The sequence below is a fragment of the Miniopterus schreibersii genome (genome assembly GCF_964146895.1).
Source record: "Miniopterus schreibersii genome assembly, chromosome: 15".
Lineage (NCBI taxonomy): Eukaryota > Metazoa > Chordata > Mammalia > Chiroptera > Miniopteridae > Miniopterus > Miniopterus schreibersii.
The window spans coordinates 23,966,892-23,986,508 of record NC_138115.1 but is presented as its reverse complement, the minus strand read 5'-3'; the positions used below and the strand labels follow the sequence as shown (position 1 = coordinate 23,986,508).

The following is a 19,617-nucleotide window of genomic DNA, read 5'->3' as shown; positions in this document are numbered from 1 at the left end:
TACATAACCTGAGCACTTAGCCACCCAGTGACACTCCTTTCTCTAGGCTTCCATTCTGCCTTGCAGAGAACACTCTGACTTGTCATTGTAGCCTGGTGTGTGTGCCTCTCCCCTCATCTCTGCTCAGTTCCTAGCCTGGAACAGAGGAGACAGCAAATTATAGAATGAAAGTGGTGCTGGGCCAATGCTCATCTTTTTTATGCTTTCTTTATAAATTTCTTACACCATTTTTTCATTTCTTTGTGGGAGTTAAGTCTTGAAACTTTGTTTATAGCCATCTACATAGATCTCTCAGACTATCCATTGGACCTCAATGCCACAAATATTTTTCACTTTCTTGCATGTGGCAGACTGTACTTAGTGTCATGGAAACTATAAAAGAAGAGGCGACATGGCCCCTGCCTTCCATTTGCAAAGATGAAACTTTCTACATGGGACACAACTAACAAAGACAATATATTTGAGTTTTTGTATTGAGTATTTGATTATATAACAAATGCAAATTCTTCAGCACGACATATAAGGCCCTTCATGATCTGACTCTAGACTACTTTTCCTACTTTATCTGGTGCTCTCCTATAGACCTCTGTGACCCTGCCCATACAGGTGTGTTTTGTAAATCTCTGAACCCACCATGCTTTAAATGTCTCTGTTCCTTTGTACATACTGTTCCTTTTGCCAAGAATGCCTTCTTCCTATCTGCCTGGCAACTTCTTACTCAACTTTTAACGACAATCTTCAGTGTGACCCTATATATTATACATTTCACTTATGTAAGTCTCTTTTGTCAGTTAAACACCGAGCTACTCCAGGGCAAGGCCCATGTCTCAGTGATGGAAAAATGAATGAATGACAGAATAAAAGTTGGACACTTGGAAAGGAGGGAGTGATGATATTCCAGCATGGCTAGTTGACAGTGACACGTGACTGCAAGAATAGAGATCTGAATAAAGTGGCTTAAAGAGATTAGAGTTTATTCTCTCATGTGAAACAAGTTTGGAGGTAGATCACTAAGTGCTGGTGTGGGGATGCCACGATATTATCAGGAGGCAGGCTTTATTGCTCTGCTCGGCCACCTTTAATGTATGGCTTCCATCCTCAAGGTAACACCATGGCTCCAAATGGCTGCTGGAGCTACAGCCATCTCATCCATTCCAGAAGAATGAGGGCAGTGGGTAAAGAAAAAGTGTCTCCATGAAGGCAGCTTCCTTTAAAAGGATTTCTCAGAGTCCTACCCAAGAGCTCCCACCTTTGTCCCATAGGCCTGAATATAATCACATTGTCACCTCTAGAGGAATTTTGAAGAGATAAAATATATGGTAATAAATATAGGGTTTTTGTGCATTTAATTAAAAATATTTCTTTTAAGAAACAGCTTTTAGATTTGAATAGACTTTTCTCCAAAGAAAATATAAATTCGCCAAAAGCACATGAAAAGATGCTCAGCATCACTAGTCATTAGGGAAATGCAAATCAAAACCACAATGGGATACCACTTCACACCCTCTAGGATGGCACTGTAATAAAAAAGACATAATAAGTGTTGACAAAGACATGGAGAAATTAGAAACCTCATACATTAAAGGTGGGATTGTAAAATGATGCAGCCACTTTGGAAGCCAGTCTGGCAGATCCTCAAAATGTTAAACAGTTATAATATGACCCAGCAATTTTACTCCTAGGTATATATCCAAGAGAATGAATACATCTGCCCACACAAAAACTTGTACATAAATGATCGGAGAAGCACTAATCATAGTAGTTAAAAAGTGGAAACAACCAAAATGTCCATCAAATAATGACTAGATCAACAAATTGTGGTATAGCTGTATAATGGGATATTATTCTACTAAAAATGAAGTACTGATATCTACTATAACATAAACCTCAAAAACATTATGCTAAGTGAAAGAAACCAGTCACAAAAGGCTACGTTATGTGATTTCATTTATATGAAATGTCCAGAACAGGCAAATCTATAGAAACAGAAACTAGATTAGTGGTTGCCTGGGGATAAGAGGAATGGAGAGTGACCGCTAATGGGTTTCTTTATGGGGTGATGAAAATGTTCTAAAATTAGATAGTGCTACTGGTTGCACAACTTCGAATATACTAAAAACCATTGTACACTTTTAAAAGACTGAATTGTATGATATGTGAATTATATCTCAATAAAGCTGTTGTAAAAATCAAGCTTTTATCTATAAGACATATCTTCAAAATTAACCTCAAAGGAAAGGAACTGGTAGGGGGTAGGGAGAAGTTCCTCAAACCAGTTAACATTTCAAGGATTTTATTTGTCTTCATCTGAGTCCTGGCTTTAAAAAAAAAATCAGCTCAGCATGGTCAGGGTCAGATCCTCTGGCTGGTTGCCCAGATGACAGAGATTCTGAGTGGTTTCTTTGTTCTATAGACCATTTAAAAAAATGAACCTATTTTTTGGAATCTCCAGAGCTAAGGAATAAATGCCAGGGGGTCAGCAAATAGACATAGGAAGCCACTTTATCTGCAAGTCAGCCGGATGTCAGAAGGATTTGCTCTATGGGACTCTTGTTCTTGGAGATTTGTTACTGATATATGGGCAGAGGCAGCTCAAAGGCCATGGGGAAGTAGTGTTGCACTTGGAAAGGCCTCTCTGCCAGGAGTCTGCGGATAGGTGACTCCTGACTAAGAGCTCTGATTCTTCATCAGTAAAACCAGAGATAATAACTTTCTTACCCCAGATCATGCACCAGATCATGGTGTGAACCTGCTCTGTAAACACTGATGGCGCCAGGGGGGTGGTCCTGGAATGGTGAACTTGTGGTGGCTTCAGAGGACATGGTTTGAAAAGCGAAAGAATGAGGATTGTTTGGTGGGAGAAATTGTCAGGCTGAAGGTAGTAGAATTGATGATTGGAAGGCTGTGGTAACAAGAATTGTCAGAAGGCACCAGCCAGCGGCCTTTCTGCTCTAAGGGCCACCATTACTTGCAAATGTGCTCATGAGTCATTTAAGTCAGACAACAGGGGCCACACACTGAGACTGCATGGAAATGCTGGCAAAGGTGATCAGAGTTGGGGGGCACCCTCTTCTCCTCTCAGCTTCCCCTAGATCAACCTTTCCTATGTGTTCTGATTCTTTTCTTTTTTTCAATTTACTTTTACTGTTGAGAGTATTGTGTCCTGATTCTTGAGCCTCTCTTATAGAGGATCATATTCTCACAAAACCTCTCAGAAATTAAATCATTTTTGTGTAGTATAAGATCAAAAAGTGACTTTATATTTTTATTAATGTATTTTAGATTGATATATGGACAATGGCATATCCTTATGGGGTTTATTTTGATCAGATGAATGAAACTTTCAGATCTGATTACAAAACCCTACAGGTTTATTTGCAGATTTTTTCTAGCCAATTTTGTGTTCATCAAATTGTTCTTCAAACTCCCATTCTTCAACCAGTGGTCTATTTTTGGTATAAAGTAAGAAGATAAAAATAAAACAATTTAGAAGAATGTTAGGGTAAAAACTACCTAGTAGCATCTAATGGTGTTCAGCTGACCCAGACAAGAGTACACTTATCTGCTAACCTCACAGCCACATATGCCCACTTGATGAGCACTCAGAGCTCTCAAGAAGTTTAATTAAAGTGGAAAAATACTACTGTAGTTTGCTGATTTTAAGGCATACATTTTTTCCCATTAACATCTCTGAAATTGATATGTCTTACAGTGGTACTTACATTGATATTTTTCTTGTAAGATGGCGCATTAATTACATAAAATCTTCAGTTTTATGAAATGTGGCAAATGATATTAGTCATTGAATTAAGAAAGCTCATTTTCCTCATCCTTTCCTGTCTGCCCTGGGATGTACATGTTGAATAATTCTATGTCCATCCTTGCATTGCAACTTAGAGTTACCCAACCAGGAAGCTTATCACCTTCCTCCAGAGAGAGCTGATGAAATATCTTTTTGTTTTTGCAGGTTTTTATTAATAGACCCCAAGAAGATCTTCTACCCTCAGATCTCTAACTACAAAAGGTATGATGGAACCTTTCTCCTTTCCCCATCGTTTCCATTCCTCCAGCCCTTGGAGTCCCTCCATAGGAACTCGGTTTGTATGACTCCCAGGAACCATTTCTGGAACTTGCTCATCCCCAGACCCTCCCCAAAGTGACTCACTAATGTGGGTCTATCTGAGGTTTCTCTGGGGAAAAAAGGGAGGAGGGGCATCCCTTTGCCCTACTGTGGAGGGAGTGACCAATTATCATCCTTCCTGGATAGGACCCGCTGGCTCAATGACCTTTAAGGGCCATTTCAGCAATTCCATTCTGTCTGTCTCCAAGCCTTCGCCTTAGGTAAGAACTTTTGTTCTCATTCACCTCTCAGAGTGCTCTGACTCTTTACAGCCAAAGGTCCCTCTTGTCCGAGATAGACAGCATTACCTAGCAGTATGCATATTCTAGCAACATGAACGACATCAAGAGTAACCGAGAACTGTACCTGCAGTACTCAGCCACAGCCCCTAAGCTGCTGGCCCACATCTCCAAATTACTCATCATGTGCCGGAACTCAGGCATTGCTGTACCTAAGGGCATCAGAAACATCTTTGAGTTCACTTGGGAGGAGCTCATCTCTGACCCCATGGTGCCTACCCCATCTGACATCCCGGGCCTGGAGATCAGCATTGGGACCCCGCCCTTGGTGCCTGTGGAATCAATCCCTGTGCCGGTCCCTATCCAGAAGAAGCCACCTCCACCACCAGTACCACCACCGGCGCTATCTACATCCAGTGGGCCAGTCAGGCTCACCACTCGCCCTCACACCCGTGGCCATCAGCTACGCTCCACCCAGGGGACCCTGCACAGGTTCCAGCAGCAGTCCATCCACTTGCTAACTGAGCTACTCACCCTGAAGATGAAGGCCATGGTGGAGTCTGTGTCTGGTAAGGCTGGCTTGTCACATTCTTCTCCATTTTTTTCTGGGCCTGGAATTGTCAGTCTGGACCGATGTATGTGTGTCTACCGTACCCGCCCCAAACAGGTATATAAGGATGTGCTGGAAACAGGTGGCCACCGTGGATCTGCTGTAGGAATTGAACTCCTTCCACAATCACCCCCAAGAATCATCCTCTCACCCTCTCTGCTGTCCACTTTTTCTTCCCATTCCCCCAACTTTGCAGAGCCAAGACTGGTAGGTTGGCCATGGAGAACAGTGTGAGGTCAGAGATACTGATGGGTGGAATTTGTGGAAATGATGCAGAGGTGGAGAGAGGTGACATCAAGGAGGAGGAGGCATGTGGAGCTGCCAGTAAGGAGGGACGATTGGTGGGTGGCAAGACAGAGAGAGCCCAGTAGAACCAGAATCAGGGAGAGTTATGAGAGCTGGGGTCCATCCATGGTAAGAGTGCCATCCCAAAATCAATGCCAGGATCTAGAGCCACATCAGTAATTAAACCTTCTAAATGCTGCATTATTTTAAATACCAACAGCAGCGATACCCAGGTCTATGGGTATGGAAGAGAGAAAGGCAAGGGGACAGAAAGTAACATGCCACCTGACAGGTTTTGAGAGCTTGAGACCCTTCCATTAGGAGTCTCCTCACACTTGTTTATCCTAGATATAGCTCTCCACTCTACCCTTATTTCCTGGGCCATTTATGGAGGTCCTTTTCTGGAAGCATTAGCCCCATCTGGGGACGTAAACGAGTTGCTTTCATTATTCCTTTAGTAGGTGCCAACCCCCTGGACATCACAAGGCGCTTTGTGGAGGCCAGCCAGCTCCTCCACCTCAATGCCAAGGAGGTTGCTTTCAACTCCCTGATTGGCACTGTCAGGAGAAGTGGCCATGGTGTTGGATCTCTGGGGAAAGGTAGGTACCCAAGCTTCAGCCCTTAGGTGAAAATTCAAACAGTACCAACCAGAGTGCAATGAAAAGGCCAAATCCCCAGTTTAAATGTTTGACATTTTCAAGAGTTGACGTGGATGTGGAGCAATGGAGATTCTCAAATGCTGCAGGTGAGTGTGTAAATTGGTGCAGTTCCTGCAGAGAGCAGCTCAGTGGTATCTGTGAGGTGGGAGATGCTCTAACATCTTACAACCCAGCAGTTATTCTACGTTATTCCCTAGAGCTGTGCTTCTCAAACTATCTGCAGTGAAGGACCAATTTGCAAATTTTCAGTCTCTTGTGGACTGACTTTTATGATATTTCAAAAAGATAAAGATGATAAAGATGTCACAGCAATGTCAAATTGCTACAAAGTTTTCTAAATGTTTACTCTGAATTTTTGTACTCACATGGTCATGGCTTGAGAGTCGTACTTGGCACATGTGTGCAAGAACTCATACCCAAATCTTTATTGCAGAATCGTTTGGAGTGCAAAACATTGGAAACAACCTAAATGTCTATCAACAGGAGAAAAATAAGTAAAATATTACCTATTTAGACAATGGAACATAATGAGAAGTGAAAATGAAAACGAATCAAACACTAAAGCAATTATATCAATAGGCATAAATCTCAAAAAACAGTATTAAGTTAAAAAACAAGTTACAGAAGGATACATTTGGTTTGATACTATTTAAGTAAAGTTTAAAAGATTGCAAAGTAATAATATATTGCTTATCCATACATTATACAAAATACAAGTATAAAAGCACAAAGTTGGAGGAAGTGATCTTTGGGTAGGGGTGGAGGGGAATGAGATCTGGATGACACAGTGATTCAATCATACCTATAATGCTGTATTTTTAAACGTTGGTGGGTATAGGGTATTCATTTTGAATGCCTAAAAGTCCTCATTGTTAGGTGGTTTCAGAAGGAAGCATAAAAAAATTATACAGTAGTTCCCTCTTATCTGCAGCTTGACTTTCCACAGTTTCAGTTACCTGTGGTCAACCATGATTTGAAAATATTAAATGGAAAATTCCAGAAATAAACAGTTCATAAGTTTTAAACTGTGTGCCATTCTGAGTAGTGTGATGAAATCTCGAGCTGTCTTACTCCATCCCACCCAGGATGTGAATCTTCCCTTTGTCCAGCTTATCTGCATTGTAGACACTCCTTACCCATTAGTCACTTAATAGCGGTCTTGGTTATCAGATTGACTATCATGGTATCACAGTGTTTGTGTTCAAGTCACCTTTATTTTACTTAATAATGGCCCCAAAGCGCAAGAGTAGTGATGCTGGCAATTGGGATATGCTGAAGAGAAGCTGTAAAGTGCTTCCTTAAGTTGAAAAAATAAAACTTCTAGACTTAATAAGGAAAGAAAAGTCATATGCTAAGGTTGTTAAGATCCACAGTAAGAAGGATCTTCTACCCGTGAGCTGTGAAAAAGGAAAAAGAAATTCATGCTGATTTTTCTGTTTTACCTCAGACTGCAAAAGTTATAGCCACAGTGTGTGATAAGTGCGTAGTTAAGATGGAAAAGGCATTACATTTTTGCATAGAAGACGTGAATAGAAAATGTGTTCTGATTGATGGGAACATGTTGCTCCAGAAAGCATTGAGCCTATATGAAGACTTCAGCAAGAGATTCTTTAAAATGAGTCACACATGAGCCATTTACTACAAATAAGGGATGGTTACACAGATTCAGAAATAGGCTTGGACTAAAAAATATTAAAATTACTGAAGAGAGAGAGACCACGTTCACATAACTTTTATTACAATATTCTGTTATAATTGTTCTATTTTATTGTTAATCTCTTACTGTGCCTAATTTATAAGTTAAGCTTTATCAAACCTATGTAAGTATGGAAAAAACATAATATATATAGGATTCGGTATCTGCAGTTTCAGGCATTCACTGGGGGTCTTGGAATGCATCTCCTGTGGTTAAGGGAGGGCTACTGTATCTCATAGCCATTTACCCTCACCTGTAAAATCCGTCCCCATTTAGCATTTCTCCTGCCCACTGAACATTTGTCAGGCTTCCCTTGATGTTCAGAGGTTAAGCATCTGATAATAATATATACATACAGTGCAAATAAATTGCATAGTAAAATTGCAATCCTTGGGGGAAAATATGGATTTCATGAAGTCAGTACAAGTGATGTTGGAGAGCTGCTCGATTCCCAGGTGCAGCCACTGATGAGTGATGCTGTGGAGCAAAACTAAACTACTGAAGACAGGAAAATCGAGGGTAATGACTCCATGGAGAAAGGTTGGTTGGGTATCAAAGGATTAGAAATAAAAATCGATAAAGTTCTTGGATTTTTTTGCAAAAAACAAACATGAAGGGACTCATGTTTTATTGCTATCATACAACCATTCAGGAAAAAAAATGACACTGCCTCAAAAAAAATCGACACATTTTTATTTCTTATAAGATTTAGCATGTACTTACAATATAAATGAATGTTAAATACAGATAAAAGGAGGTTATTTTTTTGGATAAGTTTTGTTTTCTAAGATAAAATCCCAAAGGTTTTTTTCCCCCCATGCTATTTACCATGCAATGGAGGTCTCTCATGCCAGTTCTGTTCAGGATTACCTATGCCCTGGTAACACAGGTCCTCTAAATTATGTTTTAACTATTTTTGCAGATGATTACCAGCATATATGGAGTTCTGTGCCTTGTGTTCCATATAGGGCTTAGAGATCCATCTCATTTGGGGTGGACAGCTGCCTGTTGGTCTGTTTATGGGTAGGGAGGGTCCCATGGGGGGTGTCATGGTAGCTCTGCCCCAAGCACCCACTCTCAGACTTGCCCATGGTGCTCTCCTACCTGAACATTCTGTTCCCTCACCCTGAAAAGGAGACGGTTGTCACCAATCACACTCCACCTCATTAAGTATTTAAGCATTCTTGCAGTCACCTGTGTCACAGTAGCTTCCAGTGTCCCTCATGGGTTGTGGTTAATCAAGTGGAGGAGAATTTGCCAGGAGCTGAACTCTGGAGAGAGAGCCTTTTGGTGATGTCTGTGTCCTGCTGCATTAGCGGAGCACTGGGAAAGCCTCCCCCTCCATCACATTCCCCAGGAAATCTCTCTCACTTGTTGCCACATCTGTTCCAGACACTCCTTTCTTTAAATAAGCCTAGAGTTTGGGGGGAAAATATTGAAATGACAAAATATAAATGAAGGAGCTTTTCTTTTAGATAAGCACTCATCTTAGAAGGACTTGAGTTAGATAACTCTCCCAGGACATTAAAAAGAAGATGCAAATCAGTTTATTTTGCATGAATATTGCTTTTCTAGACCATCTTATGTGAGGCAGACCAAAGCTATAACTGAGTGTAGAGTATTCTTCCCTTAAAGCCGTATCCAGAGTATACATAGTACTAAGACTGGTTCCAGCCTTTTCTCCTGTCCTAATACCTATTAGTCCTTGGTTGTCATGAAAAAAACTGGACTACTCCTTGACTTTTTTTTTATTCTTGCCTGAGGATACATATTTTTTTTCCATTGATTTTTTTTTTTTAGAGATGAGGGGAGGAAGGAAGGTGGGGAGAGAGAGAGAAGGGGAGAGAGAGAGAGAGAGAGAGAGATTGATTGGTTGCCTCCTGCACGTGCCCAGACCGGGGTGGGGATCCAGCCTGCAACCAAGGTACCTGCCCTTGACCAGAATCAAACCCACGACACTTCAGTTCTCTGGCCGAAGCTCTATCCACTGAACCAAACCAGCCAGGATGCTCCTTGATTTATAGTTGATGGCAATATTATTAAATAAAACATACAAAAAATAATAATCCTGCCATCTTTACATATAGCTATTTTTCTTTTACTTAGTTTTCTTTGTGGTTCATTCTCTCTCTTTCTCTCTCTCATGTGTGTGTATTTTTAAAAGAATACTACAATTTTCTCTTTCTCAGTTTCCTTGACTTAACAGACAAATATTTTCCAACATGGCTATATACTTCTAATAATTCTCATTTTGAGTGGGTGCAGATCCCTTCTAATATTTATGTTCCATAATTAACCAAAGGTTTCCAGGCTTTTTGTTATTAGTATAATATGCATTGTAATATGCAACTTTATATACCTCACTCATTTCTGTTGTTTTGGTGATTAGGATTGATTACCCAGGAGAGGGCTTATTGGGGTAGAGGGTCTGAATACATGTTTAGCGCTTGCTAATAATTACTTTCTTGATGGATTCTCTCTACACCAGCAGGGATGACTAATTTTATTCCACCTTTACCAGCATTGGCTATTTGTTCTTTTCTGCTAAGTTAGAAGGTGCTGAAAGTTGTTCTAATTTCAGTTTTTGGATTACTAGTGATGGTGAATGATTGTGCATTGCATCATCCAGTGTGTAGTCTCTGGTTATTATCTTTGTCTACCTGTGAAATCAGGTTTGCCATTTTCTTTATGAATTTGTATGAGCTATGTCAATGAATGAGTTGCTTAACATCTCCTAACCATTAACCAGTGAAATGACCATATTTGGAGGGAGAATAAGGAAAGGATTTGACGAGGCATATGTAAGAATGATCAGGATTTTCCATGAGTGATGGGGGTGCTAAATTCTAATTTTTAAGTGTTCAGATAATCAAATAATTCTACAGAAGACAGTATGATTCTGCAAGAGACTGATCTAATGGTAAAAGAAGCACCTAATTTCTATGGCTTGGATAAGGGAAAATAGATTACTTTAAATTTCCTTCTAGCTGGCTCATTGTTTATTCTCTCTACTTAGTGCGGCAGTTTTACCTGCATTTGCCCTTCAGTAACATCATGTCACCTTTTGCATTTGCTTGCTGCTCCCTGCTCCCTGCTCCAGTCATTTTACTCTTGATAGATATTGGAGGGGTTGTGAGGGTGACTGTAGAAAGGAACCTTAATTTTCCTTAATTACCCAGAACCTGCTTGTGCATTACAAAGTATTTTTATTCCAAGAGGTGGTAGTTTTGTGCAACAGGGCAATTTAAAATATTGGTCTACCATACTGCTAGAAAAAAAATCCATATTATATTTTTGGCTAAGAAGAAAAAAAATTTAAAAATTAAAAGAAGGATCCCTCTCTCTTCCACTTCAGAGTCTTTTATGAGCACCTCAATCATGGGAGTAAATTCGCCTTATCAGCTTATCTATGAGGCCTCTACTGGCTGTCTGAGCTTTTCACTCTCAACTGGAAAGGAAGTCAAGAAGAAAACAGGTAACAGTGGTTCCCAGCAAGACCTCTTAGCCCATCTGTAGAGATAGGAGTGGTAGGGGGCAGATAGAAGATTCCCTGTTTAGGTCAATAGCATAGTTTGATTTGGTTTTCTGATAGGAAGGATTTACAGCTTCCCTGGCTGTTGACAGAAGCTGTTGACACATTCTTTCCCATAAAGTCAACACATCTCAACCTAGTTACTCCAAAGTACAGTCTTACCATTTGAATGTTTACATGCCCTCCATTCCTGGTGATGTGGTTCTCCTCACCAGGGACAGTACTTCTCTCAAACCCACATTTTCCATGCCCTCAGTAGCCCAACCTGATCCCCTCTGATCAAAGAGATCTGTGTTGCTCCTATTCACAAAGCAAGTGGGGGAACCAGTATCTGAAGAGAGGTGTTAGGATACAAAACCTAACAGTGTGTCTTAAACTGGGCCAGTTCTTGTGGGCAGAAAACAAAGAAGACATAGAGAGGACTCCTAGTCTATTGAGGAAGACTTACAACAGAAGGAAAGGCTTAAGGGAAAGAATGGGTGGCTGATGAGACCAAACAGTATAGCAACGACTGTGCAGCCAGAAGCTCATAGGAGAAATGAGTTGAGGCTGGAGAAGGCAGGGTGAGGCCTCAAGGAACTTCCAGGCCTCCCCCTACTCCCTGGGCTTTGATGGAAGAGTGGTGGAATGGGGTAGGTAGGGGAGGACTACATTCAAAAGAGGTGGTGGGAGGGTCGACATAAGGTAGGAATGCTCAAATACTGTCCAATTGATTCCCACAGACACTGGAGGTAAGGCTGGAAGTTGAGAAGTTTGGATTTTATTCCTGCCCCTGCCCCTGGCTGCCTGTGTGATTTGCCTTCCTCCAGGCCTCACTCTCCATATCAAGCTGATCCTATATCCTTTCATTTAGTGAACAAATGTTTATTTAAACTATTGCTAGTTGTCAGTTACTGTTCTAAATGCCAGGGGTACACATGTGAACTCAAGACAAAGAATACCTTTCCTAATGGAGCTGATATCCTCAGCTTCACTGCACAGAGTAGATTCAGCTATCCCCTCTCATTTCCCTGGTTCCTTTACCTCTGTTGATGCGTTTTCTCTCACTGTGGTTTAATAGCCCACAACATCACTTTTAGCATCCCGCTTTACATACACCTGTTTTTATCACATCCCCTCCTGAGCTGGACCTAAATTGACAGTCACTTTAAGGAAAAACAGAGTATCCTCAAGACAGTGATTTCATGATTTTTCTTCCTAATGAGCTCAAGTGTAATGCCTTGAGTAATGTTCCTAAGCAAAAGTTAATTATGTGTGTTGGTCTCTTTGTGTATATGGTTGTTTCCCTCTGCTACCCTACCAAGGTGCAATTTGTCTTGATGTTTTATCATTCTCACTAGGATTTATGTTAAATGATACTGCATTTCTTACAGATTCTTGATAATGTTTTGGAATTATTCTCACACACGCATGCTAGAATGGAACCTTCCCTAATATTTTTTAAATTTTATTTTATTTTATGGTTGACAGTATTACAGATGTCCCCCAATTTCCCTCTCTTTCCCCCCCCTCCTCCAAGCCCCTGCCCCACCCCAGGCCTTCACCATGTTATTGTCTGTGCCCATTGGTTATGCATATGAGTTCTTTGGTTAATCTCTTTGAGTCTCCCCCTCACCCCCAATTGTTTTTAAGTAATCATGCATCCTGTCTTGCCCAGGAATGTCCCAGTTTATGCTTATTGTCCTGGCATAACTATTATGCCTACTTTCACTGTAAAAACTTTCCTAGTTTGGATAATATATTGTAGAGTAATTCTGGTTTTAAGTCATTTTAGGTTTGGGACATCCCCTATCTGTTCCATGCTCATGTGCTATCACACCTCACCAGTTGGCCCTCTTTGCAGTTGTAGGGCCAGGCAGACTTGGAGCAGACAGGCTCCAGGAGTTGGGCCTACTCCCAGAGGACAATATCTCTTTCTGGAAAGTAGCCCAACTTTACAAGAAGAGAACTGAGAGAAGTCTGTCAACAGTGGTTTCTTATGGAAGCAAGAAGCTGTCACCCTTGAGAACCCAAGACAACCAGGTATAGGCCAGGCATGGATGCTCAGGCCAGCATATGTTCCAGGAGTCAGCCAGCTGGTAATTGGTCCTCAGGGTCAAGTCTCTGGTGGCAGGAGGAGTTGGGGATGGGACCAGGAACCACTCAGGGTGGTGGATACCAGAAATGGTACTCAAGCACTAGCCAGAAACCCCAAGGCTTGGCTGACAGGAAAATTCCTGAGGCCCTCAGAGCTCAATTGGAGCCTGATAAATGCCCCTGACATGAAGCCAGGTTTTATTCTGGAGACAAAGGTGAAGTTGAGCCTGCATATATCCAGGGAGAGCATGTGGCTCCAGCTGGGTGGGCAGCAGAAACTCAGAAGCAGGCAGGACCTGAATAGATGCCTCTGGAACTTAGTCATGGAAGATCATCTCCACAATTTCATGCCATCATATCCTCAGACCACCTAACACTTGTCACACACAGAAGATAACTGTAAAAATAAGGAGAACAAACACAAGACATTATCATCCACAGATTTGAGCAGGCAGAAGAAAGAATCAGCAAACTCAAAGGTAGGGTAATGGAAATTATTGAATCTGAAAAACAGAAAGAAAAGATTGAAAAGAAATTAATAGAGCCTGAGACCCATGGGACACCATCAAGTCGAACACCATATGTAATGTGGGAGTTCCAGAAGGAGAAGAGAGAGTGAAGCAGAGACAGAGAAAATATTTGAAGAAATAATGGCTGAAAAATCCCCAAATTTGATGAAAGTCTTGAATATAAACACCAAAGAAGCTCAACAGATTCCATGTAAGAGGAACTCAAAGAGACCCACATTAAGACACATTTTAATCAAACTTTCAAAAGACAAAGACAGAGAATCTTGAAAGCAGCAAGAGAAGAGCAAATCATTACATACAAGTAATCCTCAATAAGATTATCAACATATTTCTCATCAGAAACTTTGGAGGCCACAGAATCTGGGCCAGTATATTCAAAGCACTAAAAGAAAAAAGAAAAAGTCAATCAAGAATTTTATAACCAGAAAAACTGTCCTTCAAAAGTAAGTGAGATATTAAAGCATTCCCAGATAAACAAAACCTGAGGGAGTTTGTGATCACTAGACAACCCTGCAGGAAATGCTCAGGGAATTCTGCAAGATGAAATGAAAGTACACTAGACAGTACTTTGAAGCCATGTGGAGAAATAAAGATCTCAATAAAAGTAAAAGCTTGGGCAAATGGGGGAAGTGGGGGACATCTATAATACTCTCAACAATAAAATAAATTTTTTTAAAAAGTAAAAGCTTGGGAAATTATAAAAGCCAGCAGTATTATAACAATGGTTTGTAACTGCATTTTTTCTACATGCTTTAAAAGACATACATTTAAAAAAATATTGTTAGTGTAAAAGCTATTACTATAACTTTGGTTTGTAACTCCAAATCTTGTTTTCTACATAATTTAAAAGACTAATGCATTTAAGAGAATTCCTACTTTATGTTTTGGAGCACATAGTTTATAAAGATGTAATTTTGTGACATCAACAACTGAAAGGAGTGGAGACAAAGCTGTAAAGGAGGAGAGTTTTTGTATGTTCTTGAAATTAAGATGATAAAAATTCAAATTAGAGCCCTGGCTGGTGTGACTCAGTTGGTTGGAATGTTGTCCCATGCACCAAAATGGGGCAGGTTTGATTCCCGGTAAGGGAACATACCCAGGTTTTGGGTTCAATCTCTAGTCAGGGCACATGCCGGAAGCAACCAATTGATGTTTCTCTCTCCTGCCTCTCTCTCTCCCCCCCCTTTCCCTTTCTAAGATCAATTTTAAAAATTCAAATTAGAGTGTTATAGCTTTAGAACGTTCAATATAATCACCATGGTAAACACAAAGAAAACAGCTACAGAATATACAAAAATGGAAATGAGAAAGGAATTAAATCATTTCAAAATGTTTAAATATCAACTAAATACAAAAAAGACAGTAATGCAGTATATGAGGGACAAAAAACTATAAGGCATATAGAAAACAAAAAGCACAATGATAGAAGTAAGTCCCTCATCAGTAATTAATGTAAATAAATTAAAACCTCCAATCAAGCCCAGCTGGGCGTGGCTCAGCGGTTGAGTTCAACCTAGGATCCAGGAGATTGGGGTTTGATTCGCGATCAGGGCACATGCCCGGGTTGTGGGCTCAATCCCCAGTCAGGGACGTGCAGGAGGCAGCCGATCAATGACTCTCTCATCATTGATGTTTCTATCTCTTTCTCTCCCCCTCCTTTCCTCTCTCTGAAATCAATAAAGATATGTTTTAAAAAATCTCCAATCAAAAGACAGAGATTGGCAGAATGGATATGAACACACAATCCAACTTTATGCTGTTTATAAGAGACTTCCTTGAGATCCAAAGACAAAAGTGAAATGATGGGAAAAAATATTTTATGAAAATATTCACCAAAAGAGAACAGACAAAATGGACTTTAAGTAAAAAAAAAAAAAGGTTACAAGGGACAAAGAATGACACTATATATTAATAAAAGGTTCAATACAGCAAGAAAATATGACAATTACAAACATTTGTGTACTTAATGGCAGACCATCAAAATATTTGAAACAAAAACTGACAGATTAAAGACAGAAATGGACAGTTCTACAATAATAATTGGAAACTTCAATACCCCATTCACAGTAATGGAAAAAACAACCAGACAGAAAATAAGTAAGAACAGAGGTCTTAAATAACACAACAAACCAACTAGTTCTAACAGACATATACAGAACACAACAAAAATAGAAAACACGTTCTTCTCAAGTGCATATGGGACATTTTCCAGAATAGGCCATATGTTAGGCCACAGATTAAATCTCAATAGATTAAAAAGATAGATATCATACGAAGTATCTTCTCCAATCACAATGGATGAAATTAGAAATCAATAACAGAAGAAAAACTGGAAAATTCACAAAATTGTGGATGTTAAATAACATTCTTAAATAACCAACAGATTAAAGAAGATATGACAAAAGAAATTAGAAAATACTTAGATATGAATGAAAATGAACACCCAACATACCAAAACTTAAGGGATGCAGCAGAAGTGATATCAAGGGGGAAATTTATAGTTATAAATGCTTACATTAAAAGACAAGAAAGGCCCTGGCTGGGTGGCTCAGTCAGTTGGAGCATCGTCCTGTATACCAAAAGGTTGTAGGTTCAATTCCCATTCAGGGCACACACCTAGGTTGAGGATTTGATCCCCGGTTGGGGTGCATACAGGAGGCAGCTGATCGATGTTTCTCTCTCGCACCAATGTCTGTCTGTCTGTCTCTCTCTCCCTTCCTCTCTCTCCAAAATCAATAAAAACATATCCTTGGGTGAGGATTAAAAAAAAAAAAAAAGACAAGAAAGATCTCAAACATCTAACTTTATAACTTAAGGAACTAGAAAAAGAAGAAACTAAGCGCAAAGCTATAAAAGGAAGGAAATAATAAATATTAGAGCAGAGATAAATGGAATAGAGAATAGAGAAAGTCAATGAAACTAAAAGATGATTATTTGAAAACATCACATTTGACAAACCTTTAGCTAGATCAACTAAGAAAAAGGAGAGAAGACTCAATAAATAAATTTACTAAAATAAATTGAAAGTGGGACACTACTTCTATAGAAATAAAAAAAGATTACAAAAGAATACTATAAACCATTGGACACCAATAAATTGGATGACCTACATAAAATGGAAAGATTTCTAGAAACATGAAACCTACCAAGACTAAATCATGGATAAATAGACTTATAAATAGTATGGAGATTGAATCAGTAATAATAATAATAAAAACTCCCAACAAAGAAAAGCCCTAGACCTGATGGCTTCAGTGGTCCAGACATTTAAAGAAAAACTAATGCCAATCATTTTCTAACTTTTCTAAAAATTTGAAGGGGGAACACTTCCCAACTTATTCTATGAGGCCATCATTACCAGATACCAGAACCAAAGACACTACAAGAAAACAACAACTGCAGACCAATATCCCTCATGAACATTGATGCACAACTCCTCAGCAAAATACTAGCAAAAAGAATTCAGTTTATTAAATTCAGTATATTAAAAGGATTATACACCATGACACCGAGGAGGGCTCAACTTACCAAAAAAGTCAATGTAATACACCACATTAACAGAATGAATTGAGGGGGAGGCCACATTATCATCTCAATTGATGCAGAAAAGTCATTTGACAAAATTCAACACCCTTTCATGATTAAAAAACAACAGCACTCAATAAACTAGGAGTAAAAGGAAATTACCTTCAGATAATAAAAGCAATATATGACTGACAACAAATATTATACTTAATTGGTAAAAGACTAGGAACAAGACAAGGATGCATGTTTTCACCACCTCTATTCAACAGAGTACTGGAAATTCTAGCTATAGCAATTAGACAAGAAAGAGAATAAAAGGCACCCATGTTGGAAAGGAAGAAATAAAATTATCTCTGTCTGCACATATGATCTTATATGTCAAAACCCTAGAGAGTCCACCAAAAACCTGTTAGAACTAATAAATGAATTCAGCAAAGTAACAGGATAAAGTCAACACAGAAATCAGTTGCATTTTCATATATTAATAATAAACAATCTGAAGAGGAAATTAAAAAAACAGTTTCATTTACAACAGCAGCAAAAAGAATTAAATACTAGGATTTAACCAAGGTGAAAGACTTGTACAATGCAAACTATAAAATGTTGCTGAAAGAAATTAAGAGACATAGCTTAATGGAAACACATTCTGTGTTCATGGAATGGAAGACTTAATATTGTTAAAATGCCAGTACCACCCAGAACGATCTACAGATTTAATGCAATCCCTATTCAAACCCCAATTGTGTTTTTTGCAAAAATAGAAAAACCCATCCTAAAATTCATATTGAATCTCAAGGGACCCCTGAATAGCCAAAACAACCTTGAAAAAAAGAACAAAACTGGGGGACTCACAGTTTCAGATTTCAAAACTTACTACAAAACAACAGCAACCTAAACTGTGTGGTATTAGTATAAACACAGATATATAAACCAAAGGAATAGAATAGAGAGCTCAGAAGTAAACTTTTGCATATATGATCAAATGATTTTTGACAAGGGTGCCAAGACCATTCAATGGAGAAAGTACAGTCTTTTCAACAAATGGTGCTGGAAAACTGGACAACCACCTGCGAAGGAATGAAGTTGGACACTTAACCATATACAAAAATTAACTTGAAATGGATCAAGGACCTAAATGTGAAAACCAAAACAATAAAACTCTTAGAAGAAGACATTGTAGAAAAGCTTTATGACATTGGATTTGACAATGATTTCATGGATGCGACACTACAGGCACAGGCAACACAAGAAAAAACAGACCAATTGGACTTCATGGAAATTTTTTAACTTTTTGCATCGAAAGACACTATCCACGGAGTAAAAAGGCAGTCCACAGAACGGGAGAAGATATTTGTAAATCAATATATCTGATAAGGATTGATATCCAGAATATATAGAGAACTTCTAAAACTCAACAACAAAAAACCAAACTGAATTAAAATAGGCAAAGGACTTAAATAGATATTTCTCCAAAGAAGATATGCAAATGGCTAATAAGCACATGAAAGATGTTCAACATCACTAATCATTAGGGAAATACATATCAAAACTACAATAAGGGACTACCTCATTTACTATCACAAAAACAAACAAAAAGAGTTGGAGAGGATATTGAAACCCTTGTGCACTGTTGATGGGGATGTAAAATGGTACAGCTGCTGCGGAAAACTGTGGGGCAATTCCTCAAAAAATTAAAAATGGAATTACCATAAGATCCAGCAATTCCACTTTTGAGTATATGTCAAAAGAATTAAAAGCAGGGTCTCCAAGTGATATTTGTACACCCGTGTTTATAGCAGCATTATTCACAATAGCTAAATATGGAGGCAACCCAAGTGTCCATCAATAAATGAATGGATAAAGAAAATGTAATCTACACTACCAATGAAATATTACTCAGTCTTTAAAAGGAAGGATATTCTGACACATACTATAACATGAATGAACCTTGAGCACTTTATGCTCCCTGAAATATGGCAGTCACACGAAGACAAATACTGTATGATTCCACTTATATAAGGTACATAGAGTAGTCAAAATCATAGAGACAGACAGTAGGATGGTGGTTTCCAGAGTCTGGGGGAGGGGAATGGTAGTTACTGCCTAATGGGTACAAAGTTTTAATTTTACAAAATGAAAAGAGTTATAGAGCTGGATAGTGGTAATGGTTGTACAACAGTGTGAATGTATTTAATACCGCTGAACTGTACACTTAAAAATGGTTAAGATAGCAAATTTTTGTTATGTGTATATTACCACAATATAAAAATAATTGCAGTCCAATTCTCAATGGAGCCACACTGCCCTCTGCAGAAGGCCTGAGATTAGCCAACATCAGAGATGTG

General features: G+C 39.1%; 1 protein-coding gene across 1 annotated transcript in view; it reads left to right on the top strand.

Moving 5' to 3' along the window:
* Positions 1-4,133: 4,133 nt before the first annotated feature.
* Positions 4,134-19,617, top strand: part of LOC308568092 (uncharacterized protein C3orf20) — a 51,188-nt gene continuing 35,704 nt past the window's right edge. The window contains exons 1-3 of the mRNA XM_081160539.1: positions 4,134-4,928; positions 5,713-5,853; positions 10,965-11,084. Of these exons, the coding sequence (XP_081016665.1) occupies positions 4,454-4,928; positions 5,713-5,853; positions 10,965-11,084 (736 nt within the window). The 5' untranslated portion in view covers positions 4,134-4,453. The remainder of the gene's footprint in view (positions 4,929-5,712; positions 5,854-10,964; positions 11,085-19,617) is intronic.